Raw genomic sequence first — 13,373 nt, forward strand, 5'->3', positions numbered from 1 at the left:
TTTCAGCCCCCGGGAAGTGACATACATATTTCAAACCAAATGAATCAAATGGCAGCAAGGGATGCCAGCTGATACTCAGGGAGACTGCACTCTTGCTAAGCAACCAGTGTATACTGACCACTCACACTCACACAACCCCAAATCCACCCCTGAATGCATGTGGGAATTGACTAATGAATGCATCCTGGCAGTTTCTTTTTTGGAACAATGACAGTTGGCATGGATGGGCATGGGGAAGTCAGGAATTCTTCCATGGCTTGGATTTTGAATGAATACAGAGAATAATTTAAGAGTTTTCAAAGAGCACCTCTCACTTGAGGTGGACTTTTATAAGCACACACACACATCCAACACACACATCTGTGGCTGCTTTGGAGAAACTGCTGATCTCCAGTGTGATGGAGTTAGGTCAGACATCAGTACAAATCATGGTTTGGTGCTACATCTGAACTGTCCCTATGACATCTGCTATGCCAAGTACACTAATTAGAGAATGAGCCTTAAACTGTCTCTGTATTCAGAATTGAATAATGGGGAAGGATGCAAATTTCTCTTTGTGTTGGAGGGAATTTTTTCTTCTTCCTTTCCATCTGTGACTAATGAACAATAAGTTTGACCTTTAAGACTAAGCTGAGCAGGAAAACCTGGGAATGCAGAGTGTTCTTCTTCTTGAGGAATGTCTTTCAGGAAGCCAGGGGTTATTTTTTCTTTTTAAAATAAAATAAATACACTTGCTGCAGGTGATTGGCCTGTCTTGCTCAGACTGTCCCTGATTGGCAGTTGTCACCCCTGATTGGCAGTAGTTCTTCAGGGTCTGAGGTATTGTTCATTAAAAAAAATCTAATTCCACAACCACTTCATAGCTGGGACGTATGCATTGCTGCGAGTGGCAGGGTATGGGAAGTTATCATTTCCTATTCTTGTAAGTCACCATTGAAATAAATGGGGATGAATAAGAACTGGTAGTTTTGGCTTCAATATGCCCTGTTTGTTTGTTTGCCTGATATCCTATATAATAAAGTGCAAGTGTCTCTGTGTCCAGTATTCCCTGTGTCCCTGGGTTTGCGCTACTGCGCATGTGCCCCATGGACACAGGGACTGGACACACACAGAGCCCAATCCCCGCGCGCTCCCCGTCCCCACGCACTCACTCGCGCCCTCGAGCGGGGGGGGGGATGCGGTTCTCCCTCCCTCAATGGCTTCCCCTCCAAACCGCCGTTCCGCGCCTCGCCTCCCGACTAACGGTGCGAGGGGAAGAGGGAAAGGGACCACGAGGGATTGTGACGCGAGCACGCATCCCAACCCCTCCCCTACCCGGCGGTTCAGATAGCCTAAAAAGAATGAGGCAAGGCGGGCTCGGCTCTGGGTGGGTTGGGAAAGGCGGGCAGGCGGGGGGAGATGCGACGACGTCAGGGGAAGCAGAGGGGCCGGAGAGTCCCGAGCCTCTGGGATGCAGCAGTGCTCTGTAGGACTTTGAATCCTCCTCCTGCTGTCGTGGCTCGGCACCTGGAACTGGCTGCTGCTGCTGCTACTGAAGCACCGACAAAGCACCCAGCAGCACCGCGTGGAGTGCCCTGAGCCACGGCAGGAGGAGGAGGATTCAAAGTGCTACAGAGCACTGCTGCGTGCCAGAGGCTCAGGACTACTCGCTGACCCGGCAAGCCACCACATTTATGTTCACAAAGATGTGAACATGAGCCCAAATACTTTCATGTGGCAAGCGAGGGAACAATATGTATTATTATTATTTTGTCGCTGAAAGTTAAAAACATTGCTACTAGCAATATATCACAGCTTCTATAGCCTACATATAGTAAAGGTATTTAAAATGACAGTCATCAAAGCGATCCATTGTTAAGAATAGAAGTTGGCAAATGTTTCCTCTTTTTTGCTCTTCAAAATATGGCAGCCCTAGGAGGCCCCCATTCATCTCAGAGAGCTACAATTCCCAGAGTTTCCTGTGAAGAGGGTTTGATTCTTAAACAACTGTAATAATTGTAGGTCTGTGAGCAGGGATGCTGGGAGGGATAAAAGTCTCCTAACAGCTCTCAGCACTCTTAACAAACTACAGCTCCCAAAAATTTTGGGGGGAAGCCATGCTTATTTTAAAGTGGATCCATGGTGCTTTAAATGTATTGTGTGGATGTAGTTGAACAGTATATTATCGAACAACAAGTCTTTGTCAATATCCTGCCTGCATTGTTAGCTGTTGCTGATGTGGTTTGCACAATAGTGTGGGTGGTAGCGGTGGGAATAAGTTAAACCAGAGCATATTTGAAGAAAAAGTATTTTCTAACCCAAAAGAAGAAACCAAATATAGTCCTTTCTTCAAATGTCCTGCTCAAATTTATTCTGCATTTAGAGTTGATTCATAGAAGTCTCATTGCCTTCAACATGCTTACACAGCAGCAAGCTATGTGAAGCTTTAAACTATCCCTGAGATTATTAGTATTTTATTTTTTTCTAAAGGAGTGAAAATAAATAGACCAATGCCACTTGCAAAAATAAATGTTTACTTGAAACACTCTCTATGTAAAATTGGATTGCTCTCATAAGACAGCAACAGTAATAAATGCAGAAAGAAGAAATATAGAAAACTTACTCACCCAATGCCATATATTCTCCACTTGTTTTTCTCAAGCTATTTAAGTGAGGAATATGTTTTGTTAAACCAAAGGACAGAATCACTTATCAGATGCTTGCAGAAGTCCTCAAACAAGGAGCTCTCTCAAGGTCAGATGCCATTCCAGTTTAGTACTCCAACTTCTACTAATGGGGTACCATTTTCCTTCTTGAAGCCAATATGGGTTTGGAAGACTGTTTCCCCAACTAGCTCTTCCATTATTAAAGTCAATCTAATGGGCTGCAAATGGGGAGGGTCTTCTGGACTCCAAATGCAAAGAAGAAGCTATGTTCAAGAGAGTGTTTATGTAGATGTCATGTTAAGCCATGAGAAGATCACTTGATAAATCAGAGTCTCTCACAAGGCCTGTGTTTTGTGCCCTAACATAAGGCTACTTCCTGTTGGCACAACTCCAATTAAAACAGCTTTGACTGCCAGCATTTATAATCAAAAAAATCTCATGGCTTAAGATTGTTCCCAGTTGGTAGATAAGATATCATGAGTAACTGCAAAAGCTTGAAAATTCCATCCAACGGGGTCCAGTTCCCTACCCGCATGATAATAAAAGGATTATTATGTCCGGTAACCTATTTATGAAAAGGAAACAGTGGACCCCTTTCAGAAGCCATCAATTGCTTTAATAAGGAATTGAAAGGCTTGCCCTACTTTATATGCTGAGCACCATTCCAGTTGCATAAGGATTTACAATGGACCAAAAACAAAACTGGTTTGTTGTAAATAAGAGCAATTTGTTGAGAAGAAGAAGGTTTGGGGGACTTCCATAATTATGTTTGCACCTAAGAAGGAGGCAAATATGATTTAGAGCCTAATAAGGAACTATCAAGCTTTGGTTAGTTGCATCAGGTTCTGTGTTCTAAGGAAATGAATAGATGCTTGAAGCAGCCAGGGGAAAAGATTAAACTGAAGACACATAAACCAAAGCATAGCTGCGGAGAAGAAGGACTGATATTAGGCTTTTTTTTAAAAAGTGGCCCAAATAAAATTTATATTAATTTTTTTTCCTGCAAATATGTTTGCAAAATGTTGGAGTTAGTCATCCCAACTTGTTTTTTTAGCAGCTAGAAACAATGAGCTGACAGGATGAAAATAAGAAATCCTATAGAAAATAGAGTTCCTGCTTATGTAGAGGAGAGTAAAAGAAAGATATTGCCTGTTTGTTTGTTTTTACAAACAGAGTGGTAAAATGTTTGCCCTTGATAGAAAACCGCAAGCCTGAAACATGTAGGGGAAAATTTCTATCATCCTGGTTTTCATTTGCTTGTTTTGCATTTTGTGTAGATTTTGTAGGAGCCGCCTTGGAAGATTGACAGATGGAGGTATGAGTATGCCAGGAAAAGGAGAGAGAGTGTCTGTGTTCCCAGGCTGTGTTCAGTCCCTCCCCCTCCTCCTCCTGGGCAGTGCTTAATGGAGATGTGCAGGGCTCAGGAAGTCACAGCATCTGACTGGGGAACTTTTGCACTGGTGCAGAGGTGAAGAACATTTTTGGCTCCACCACTGGCCAAATCTGACAGGTGGGCAGGACAGCAGGGACTACAGGGACATGGAAGCAAGGTTAATGTAGCAACCAGGTTGCACACTGAACGGCACACAAGAAAAGGTGGGGAGTATTGTTAAGGGATGGAAGGCAAAGGTTTGGGACTTACAGAAAGTGTTGGTCCCTAGGTCCCCATGTACTAGTATTATTGCTCTTACAATAGAAAGCAGCATCACTGGGCTGCAGCTATGGACAGGTATATCTTATCAATTTTGGTTCCTCATTTTTCCAATATTAAATTCAGTTCTCCACATTTCTGCAGCAATTCATGACTGCCCCTGCTCATGAAAATTTGTCAGCATTTTAGTGCGAATTGCTCTGAACAAACATATAATTTGCCCAACACAGACAACTTTTGCAAAGCAGTTTTCTCTAATATAATGCATTTATGGGAATATTACTTGATTGGAGAACTGCATTGCAGAATTCAGTGATCTGTGAATTTTGAGGGATGGCTGAGTTTCAGTTCATGTATAATTTCAGAAAGTTGAGAATTATGTAGGTTCGTCCTTAAATGTGAACTGAATTGAATTTCTGTCCCTCCTTGGTTGCAGGGCATGCTGAAAAACATGCTTCCAGTGAGACACTTCACCATCTCCATTTGCTCAGGGACCTAACTTGCATATATCATTGCATATGCACATTCTATGCGAATCTGTATCATGGGAAAATCTGCAGCAAGTATTCACCAGAACAAGACTGGTTTTGTTGTACATAAGAGCAAGTCATTGGGAAGGAGAAGGGGGAGAAATGAGTCTTTTAAAAACCTAGCAACACCCTTGGAGGAGGGCAGACCTGCTTCCTGTTCTCAGCAGTGACTGTGGCACCACAGCCAATTTTTCAGGTGCTAGAGGTGATGGGCATCTGGATTTCCACATCCCTACCAACAGAACCCTTTGATGTTATTGGGAGAATTAAGCAAATGTGTGAATCTCTCTTACGGGAATCAATAAAATGTAATAGATGCTAACATTTGGGCTGTAGCACACCCCCCCCCCAGTTACTTAAAACATATGCCATACAAAGAAACAAGAGTCACCAATTGCTACTTAGGCAGCAACAACAGCAAGGGAAGATCAACCTGGCGTAGGACTGGATGCTCTCCTATAGTTCAATGATGTGTTATGTCGCTGGGAAACTGATCGTCCTCCTCTAGATTTTCCATTCGCTGTCCTTTCCTTGTGGGTCTGTCTTTATACATTGCACGGCTGATGGCAGGGATAATAGCAGTACGTTACTATTGAGTTGTAGAATTACCAATGTATTCCCTCAGTGTAAGGATTTCTGCTTGCAACATGGAACTTTCCCCTTCCCTCCCCATGCACATCCTAAATCTGCTCTATGCCCCCCCCCAAACATCCAGAGCATATATGGAAAGGCATAGGGTATGTGTGAGGAGAGAAGGGGGTGGGGAGGGCTGTCACAAGCTGACACCTATATCTATCTATAGCTGTATCTGAACCCTCACCATGAGAAACAAAAGTTAGCAGTTGGGAAGTTGCATTGCTGAGCATCTCCTTTCCCTGCAGAAGGTCCCAGGTTCAATCCCCAGCATCTCCATGGAAGGCTGTGAATGCCCCCTGTCAGAAAGCCCGGAGAGCTGACCATTGTAGATAGTACTGAGGTAGATGGAGCAATGGTCTGACTTCTTGTGAGGCAGCTTTGTATGTTCTGAAGAGTTTGGTCATTTCTTCTGCCTAATTAACAGCACAAGTCTTTCCAAGGCAACACCCAAGTAAAGCCCATTGAGTTCAATGAAGCTTAGTTCTACATAATTTGGTATAGGTGGGAAAGTGAGACGGGGGGCCCAAGTTCTCCAAACAGCATGGCAGTACTGGGAGAATCTATGTGTTCTTTGTGCATTTTTAATTGGAGCAATTGGTGTAGGCTTTCAGAGGTGTGTGGGGAGAATGGGAAGGTTTTGGATGCAAGAATCCCTGATCCAGCCCTTGAGAAAAGGGAGTACCCCTTTTGCCTCTACTATCCTGCAGTGGTGAGGAGAGAGGCATGCTGAGGTAAGATCTCTTGTCTCTGTGAGCAGATCTCCCACTTTCCCTTCAAAGAAATCAACCCAGAACATCCTTAGGGGAGGTTGGTGTCCAACTAAATTCTCCTTGGGGAATTTAGTGGGCCACAGTTAGGCATGTACATTGAGTTCAATGGGCCTGCTCTGAGTAAGGCCAACATTGGATGCAGACTTATTGACCCCTGGTATACCCTCCCAGGGAATACAGAATTGCTGCCTTGGATATATGTTAATTCCTTGTCATTTTTCTGATGTGTATGGATGACAGGATGTGCATATTTAGATTCTGTAAAATCTAACACAAAGGAATTAGACCCAGGACACTCCGTAGGTTTTCTGCAGGGAAAGGGATTTTAATCCAGTTCTACTCCAGACGCTGAAAATCCTCTGCAAGGTTGTCCAAGATTAAACAAGCACTTTCCTTATTCAGGGTGATATATGGAAATACCTACTGGTAGACATGCTTAGCATAAATAAAATATTATGCCTGGAAAGAAAAGAGGGGGGTGAAGATGCCCCTCCCCCACAGTTTAAATTTTATCATCCAGCATGAGTAAGGTAAACTCCTGTCATTAAATGTATAAAAATATCTAATTTTACTGCAGAAAAAAATATTTACAGGTAGAGAGTAATGTTCTCTTAATTAGGCAAATAACATTGGGGGGGGGATGAAAACACTGAACACTACAATGGTGTTAGGAGCTGCAGTGTAGTGAAGATGGGACATTGGTTGATTGGGTTCTTATCATGTTAAATGTCTTTTTATTAATGAACTATCACTCCCAACTGGGGCAGCAGAGCGCCCCAATCCACTGGTAATTTTTTAGCTGATTGAAATCTTCCAGGTTAAAAAAAATGGGGAGGTGAGAAGATGTTGATGGGGGCTGGGAAAGAGTGAAACTTGTACAATTTACAATTCAGTCTAAATTTTTTTTTAAAAAAAAAGCCTTTGAACTAGAATCACTTAACAAAGACAGGCTGATTTTTGCTGTCAGTGAAACAGCAGCCCCTTTCAGCTGAATGCAGCCGACACGTAAGATATCTATTTTTTTTTTACATTTCCTTCTTTTTAAAATAATTTCAAAAAGAAAAAATTACACAACACATTAAAGAAGATTCAGGTTTCTCAAAGCTAAGCGCAACACTTAAGTAATAAGGTACTTAAAGTGCAAAGGCACTTTAATGCCAAAAAAAGGAAAAGGAAAAAAGAAGTGACGCCCTGTGGCTGCACTTGGTAATTGAAAAAGCTGTACTGACAATATTATTTACAAAAAAGGGGGGTGGGGGGAGAAGAAATGTTCTAAGTCTGGGGAGGAGAAAATTTTTGGAGAATATCTATTCCCTTTCAAGTGTACGGGAGGGGGGAAACTTTCCCCCAGCATCCTTTCACTGTCCTATGTCCCCACCCCCACCCCAGAAAGAAATGTAGGCAAAACTGCTCCTGTAAAAAACATTAAGGTTCAGCCTCAATTCCCAAAGGGCTGAGGTATGGGATGTGGAGGAATCCAAGCAATAACTTAAAGGGGACATAGCAGAAAAAGAAAAGCACCCATCATAGCCCTGGCGTTGTAGAAGGGTTGTTTGAGAATTTAAATTGTGGAAATTCTTGAGGATTTGACACATTGCCTTGGTCTGTCAAGTTCAGAATTGGGTTAGTGTTTCTTTCTTTCATTTTCTTTTCTTTTTTTTTAAAGACTTCTCCCCCAGCAAATGAATCCTCAGCCCAGCCTTCCCCAACCCCGGCTCCACTTCACAGCTGACTTATGGCAGTTTGTTTTTCCAGAACTTCGAGGTAGTCTGGTTCAGTCTGTAGTTTCTCTTGCAATAAAGGAAGTTCAGGTTTGGATTGCTCTGAAAAATATTTCCGGGGAGTCCCGTACAAAACTGTTTTATTTATCCTGTCCTGGTTTTGTCGCCTCGACTCATAGGAAGGTGTGAACTGTCTTTTGGGGAGGGTGCAAAAGTTATAATGGACCAGGCTTCCACTGGGCAGCTCCTTGACCCTCTCCACTATGTTTTGATACAGCAGCTCCGGTTCCCTCGAAAAGCCCTGCTTCTCCAGCATTTCTGCTGCAGTGATTGTAAATGCTAGGCTGGCAGAGTCCTCTTTCTTAGGCTCGAGATTACTGTAGCTGTATTCATGGAGATTCCTATAGTAAGCCACCGGGTCTCCTTCTTTCTGCATGTAGATAGGGTTCTGGCACATCTGGCCGACAGGAGGTGGGATATAATTATACACATGCCCTTCTGCTTTATCGTGCACCTCACTATTGTAGCACCCATACTGCAACTGGAAGGAGCTTACGTCAAGATTGTTGGCACTGCTGGGGACGCTTGGCATACTCTTGCGACGTTTGAGAACAAAGACAAACAGACCAGCCCCAAAACAGACAGACAAAATAAACACAACCAAAAGGCCCAAAATTAAGACAGAAAGGGGGACTTCAGTACGTATTTCTGGATAGGAGCTGGGAAAGATACTGAAGGCCTTTGGTATGTCTGTGTTCAGATTTGGCAACAGAAAAGAAGAATCTAACAGATTGGGGTTCTCAGGGCAGATGGCCTCCTTGCTCAGGGTCTTGAGATGTGCTCCAGCATGCTTGGTGGGAGAGTCACAGATGACTTCATTAATAACAACAGGGGTCCCCAGCTGCTGGTTGTTTTGCTCTGTGACTCTTTCAATCCAGTTCCTCAGCCCCATGATGTCGCAAGTACAATCCCAAGGGTTTTCTTGGAGGTCGATCTGAATCAGAGCTGAAAGTTGGTCAAGAACCCCTCGCACTGGCAAGTATGAGAAATGGTTGTTCCTCAGGTTAAGTCTGGTCAGGGTTGTGCCCCCAAACGCATTGTCAGGCAGGGACCTCAGCAGATTGTTGTTCAGAAATAACAGGTGAAGGTTCCCCAGGGAATCAAAGGTACGTGGCAGGATATCCTTGATAACATTATACTCTAAATAGAGGTACTGCAGGCTATGCAGCCCTTCAAACATGGTAGGGTACAGGATCTCAAGGTAATTACCATTGAGATAGAGTCGGCGTAAACTGGTGAGGTTAGAGAAGGCACCTTCTTGAATCACTGCAATCCTGTTGTTTCCCAAATGCAACAAATCCAATGAACTGTATTCCAAGAGATCTGTTTTGTAGACAGTTTGCAAGTAATTACTTGTGAGATAGAGTTTCTTTGGACTGGTGGGCCTTGGGTGGAGATCAGAAATGTTGCCAATTTTTTTCTCTTGGCAGTTGACATTCAACCCACTGTCAGAGCTTTGAGAAGTGCAGACGCAGCCATTTGGGCAAGTGAGTGGCACAGGGGACTTGGTCTGGTAAACCATGATAGGCCCAAAGATCTGCCTGTCTTTAGACACTGTGACCCGTGGAGTTGGGCGATTCCTTGTTTTGGGTGGGCGACTAGATTTCGGGGCTCTGGTGGCACCAACGGCAGAATTAGTTGTTGGGGGGAATCTCTGGGCGTGTGTGTCAGAGTGGGAAGAATGTTTCTCCTTCTGGTTGGAGTCACCTGCACTTTTTCGAGGGCAAAGATCCTGCCTTGTGAGTTGGGTGACATCTTTGCCATGCAACCGGAATGGGGTCTCGCAGACTATCTCCCCTACAAAGACAGTGATGGTGTCCAGCCAAGCCTTGAGAGGCAGGAGGTCACAGGTACAGTTCCATGGATTCTCCTCCAACTGGATTTCCATGATGCCTCCAATGTGTTCCAGGACTCCAGCAAATGGCATCATCTTCAGCCTGTTCCCTCTGAGGTCCAAATGAGTTAGCAGGACAAAACGGAACACGTTGCTGGGCAGTGACAATAAGAGGTTGTCATTCAGGATCAAGACTTTCAGTTTGTTGAGCTTGCTGAAAGCCCCGGCCTCGATGGCGCTGATGTAGTTGTAGTCAGCCTGAAGGTACTCCAGGCTCTCCAAGCCTAGGAAAGTGTCCTCTCGTAGGGTTTCCAGCTTGTTGTTGTTGAGGTGTAGCCTCTTAAGGGTCCGAAGGCCTACAAAGGCCCCAGCTCGGATCTCCTGCATGTCGTTGTTGCCCAAGTGCAGGGTCACCGCATTGGAGTAGTTGACAAACTCATTTGGGTAGAGGCGAGTGAAGGCATTGCCATTGAGGAAGAGCTGGCAGATCTTGGATGGTGGTGGCACGAGGAGGCTGACGGTCGTAAATCCCTTGTTTTCGCAATTAATGTTCAGCACATTCTCCTTCTCCTCGCAAGGGCAGCGGCTCTTGCTGCAAATGTCTTTGGCAGGCTTGCGGCTCTCTGTCGGCCAGATCCCAGCCACTGTGAAGACACTGAGCAGCCAAGCACCCTTCAGCATCTTTATGCTCCGTCCAGCCCAGCTTCTGCACGGACAGGCAAACCTGGAGGGAAGTGTGGAGGGAGGAAATCAGAACCCTGGTTAAACAACAACAACACTGGCAATGGCCAGCTGGCAAGGTAGAAAAATTCAACAGCTTTGTGTGCTAAACTTGGCATGCATTTCAGGGCCTCCTTTCTCCAAGAGGACCCCTGCCACCTTTCACATGTCCCCTGCCATCTTCTCGGTTCCTGACTCCCATCACCTTGATTCCACAGGCCTACGGTCTGTTCCCTCTATTATTTGGTCTTCTTTACCAAGCTTTCCTGTTCTCTGCCAGCTCTGCTCTCCACCCCTGAACTCCTGGGAAGGGGATCAGAAAGATGTGGGAAGCATTAGCTTGCTAACAGCCCCATGTTCTACTTAACTCTAGCATCCCTGCTCTCCACCCTCCATCAGCCAGGTTGCATTACTATAGCAATACTTCCTGACCTGACAGTTCTCTTTCTGCTTTTCCTCTTGCACCCTCCCCTGAAAATCCATGCATTCCCACCCCTCCCTTGAACTTTTGTCCAAGGCAGGAGCTACACTCATCCCCCACAGCTTTACACAGCTAGCCCTGCCTGCTTCTTTCCGCCTCCCACATTTTCACAGCAATCAAAAGCTCTCAGTGCTGTGGAGAAGACTCTCAGCCCCATAATTTCCATTCTGATCACTTGCTACCAATCCCATCAACTCATCAAGAGCTGTAACCAATGCCTTGGTTGGGTCCTGTCATCTTCCAGAAGAGCAGGAAAAAATTAATCAGAGAAAAGAAATCTTGCCTCTTTCTTTCTTTCTTTTGATCTGTCTGTCTCACTCTTCTTTCCTTCTTCTTCTTTGTATATAATTCAATTACTCCCTAGTTTACCCAATAGGAAGGTTGAAGGAGGTACGTGAGTGTAATGAAATTGATGTTCCCCCTACACACACTTTAAAAATGTTCTATGAACCTTGCAGACCCAGGAACCTTTTGTTCTTAACTCTCTCCCTCCAAAATTTCAATAGGAATTCAGCACAGCCTTAAATTACCTGACATAGATGATTATTGGGGGTGGGAACTGAAGTCCACCCCTCTTCTCTCACCACATGTTTGATGTCTGTAGACCTTGCTGCTGTAAACCTTTTGACCTTCTTTGCTCTCTTCACTCAATCTTTTCTAAAACCTATTCCAGCATTATTATTTTTGCACCTCTAGTTCAGGGAAGGGAAAATACAAAGGAAACATCATATACTCTTCCACTCCTTCAATAAATACTGTAATTGTTTAAAGAAAATCAGACATCTGAGAATCCCGACAAAATCTAAGCATTTGAGAACTCTGCACCCCTAAACTCTCCTCCCCCCCCACTTTCTGTACAATCGAAGCATCCTCACACCATGGGGGAAGGAGAAAGCTGAAGGGACCAAAGCCAGCTCCAGACACCCAAAACTGAACTCCCCCCTCCCCGTGCCTCTCCCCTCCAAAATCATTTGTCCTCCTGAACTCTCCAGTGCCCTGCACTTCCTTTGAACCACTCCTGGCTCCTCTTCCGCAGAGAAAACAAGGGTTGTGGGGAGATTAAATGCGACTTGAGACCCCTTCTAGCTCTCCACCGCCCCACATCTCCCTCAGATCCTTGTCCTTCTCCACTTATGTTGGTTTTCGCAAGGTCAGGAATACAACAGAAATAATACACTGCCACCCCAAAAAATCCCCTCTCCTAAAAAAAAAAACCTCTAGCAGTTTCGGGTGAAAAGAGCAGAGGCGGAAGCGGGTTTATTGGGGGGGGGGCGTTGAAGGAGGCAGGCATGCTGGCGCCAGAGCCAAGGGCTGCGGTACTCACTCATCAGGAGGAGCGGAGGGTGCCCTCCTTCGCCTCTTCGCGCAGCCACGACGCCTTCAGCATCCTCGCCTGGGAGCCGGAGGAAGCGAAAAGAGCGCCTCGCAAGAAGGTAAGGAAGGATCACAGACGGTATGTTTCCCCGCCCCCCCTCCTCTGTGACTCTCTCTCCGGGGGATGCTCAGCGGGACCTTTGTAAAGCCTCCCCTGCTGAATCGACTGCTGGGATAGGCAAGGCTGGGAGGAAACGGTAGACGAGGCGTGGGCAACGGGGAGAAGCAGGCAGCAGCGCTCGCTTCTCGCTCTCCAGCTCCGACGGCTGCCAAAGCACTTTGAATGGGCAGCCTTTTGGCAGGCTCGCCTTGGACCGAGCTGGAGGCTGACGTCACGCGCGGGGATGGTGTTGCTGGGGCAGCCGGGGAAACACGGGGCGGAGACTCTTTTTTTGTTTGCTTGGTTAAAAATATATTATTAATAATAATAATATAAAAAGCTAGATTCCCCCCCCACTCCCGTCGCTTTTCTAGACTGGCACAAACGACTGCGCTCTTGCAAGGCTCCAGGGTCTCCTTCACTCCTGTGGACCATCATACGCGCGCACACACCCTCCTCCCGGAAAGGAGGAGAAAGGCAATGAAAGCGAATTATGGACTCTGAGCTTGAGGGGGGAAGAACCCCACCTCCCGCCCCAACTCCACTTCTGTGCTGTTGGCAGAATTCGATCGCTGCTCTTCAAAGAGCCTAAACTAGAATCGCCCCGCTGCTGGATCAGATCAAAGTGACAGATCTCTTTCCCTCACAATAGCGAACCAGATAGGAACGACAAGGAGCTGTCTTATACTGAATCAGAACATTAGTCCTGTAGCTCAGCATGGCCGCCTCTAAAACCAAGCTCTCCAGGGTTTCAGGCGGGGCCTCTTCTCCTCAGCCCCACCAGGCGATGCTGAGACCTTCTCTGGAGACTGAGCCTGGGACTTTCCTGCATTGCAGGCAGTTGGACTAGA

General features: G+C 45.6%; 1 protein-coding gene across 1 annotated transcript; it reads right to left on the reverse strand.

The window, feature by feature from the left end:
* Window positions 1-7,657: 7,657 nt before the first annotated feature.
* Window positions 7,658-12,681, reverse strand: SLITRK2 (SLIT and NTRK like family member 2). Its single transcript, XM_035125297.2, has 2 exons — window positions 12,373-12,681; window positions 7,658-10,571 (listed from the first exon to the last, which is right to left on the reverse strand). Exon 2 carries the CDS (start codon window positions 10,526-10,528, stop codon window positions 7,955-7,957), a length of 2,574 nt encoding a protein of 857 aa, XP_034981188.1. The 5' UTR covers window positions 10,529-10,571; window positions 12,373-12,681; the 3' UTR covers window positions 7,658-7,954.
* Between the last annotated feature and the right edge of the window lie 692 nt (window positions 12,682-13,373).

The sequence above is a fragment of the Zootoca vivipara genome, chromosome Z, assembly GCF_963506605.1.
Source record: "Zootoca vivipara chromosome Z, rZooViv1.1, whole genome shotgun sequence".
Taxonomy (NCBI): domain Eukaryota; kingdom Metazoa; phylum Chordata; class Lepidosauria; order Squamata; family Lacertidae; genus Zootoca; species Zootoca vivipara.

Bases quoted from the DNA above. Each gene is read 5' to 3' on its own strand.
- SLITRK2 (XM_035125297.2), bottom strand. From the start codon at position 10,528: ATGCTGAAGGGTGCTTGGCTGCTCAGTGTCTTCACAGTGGCTGGGATC.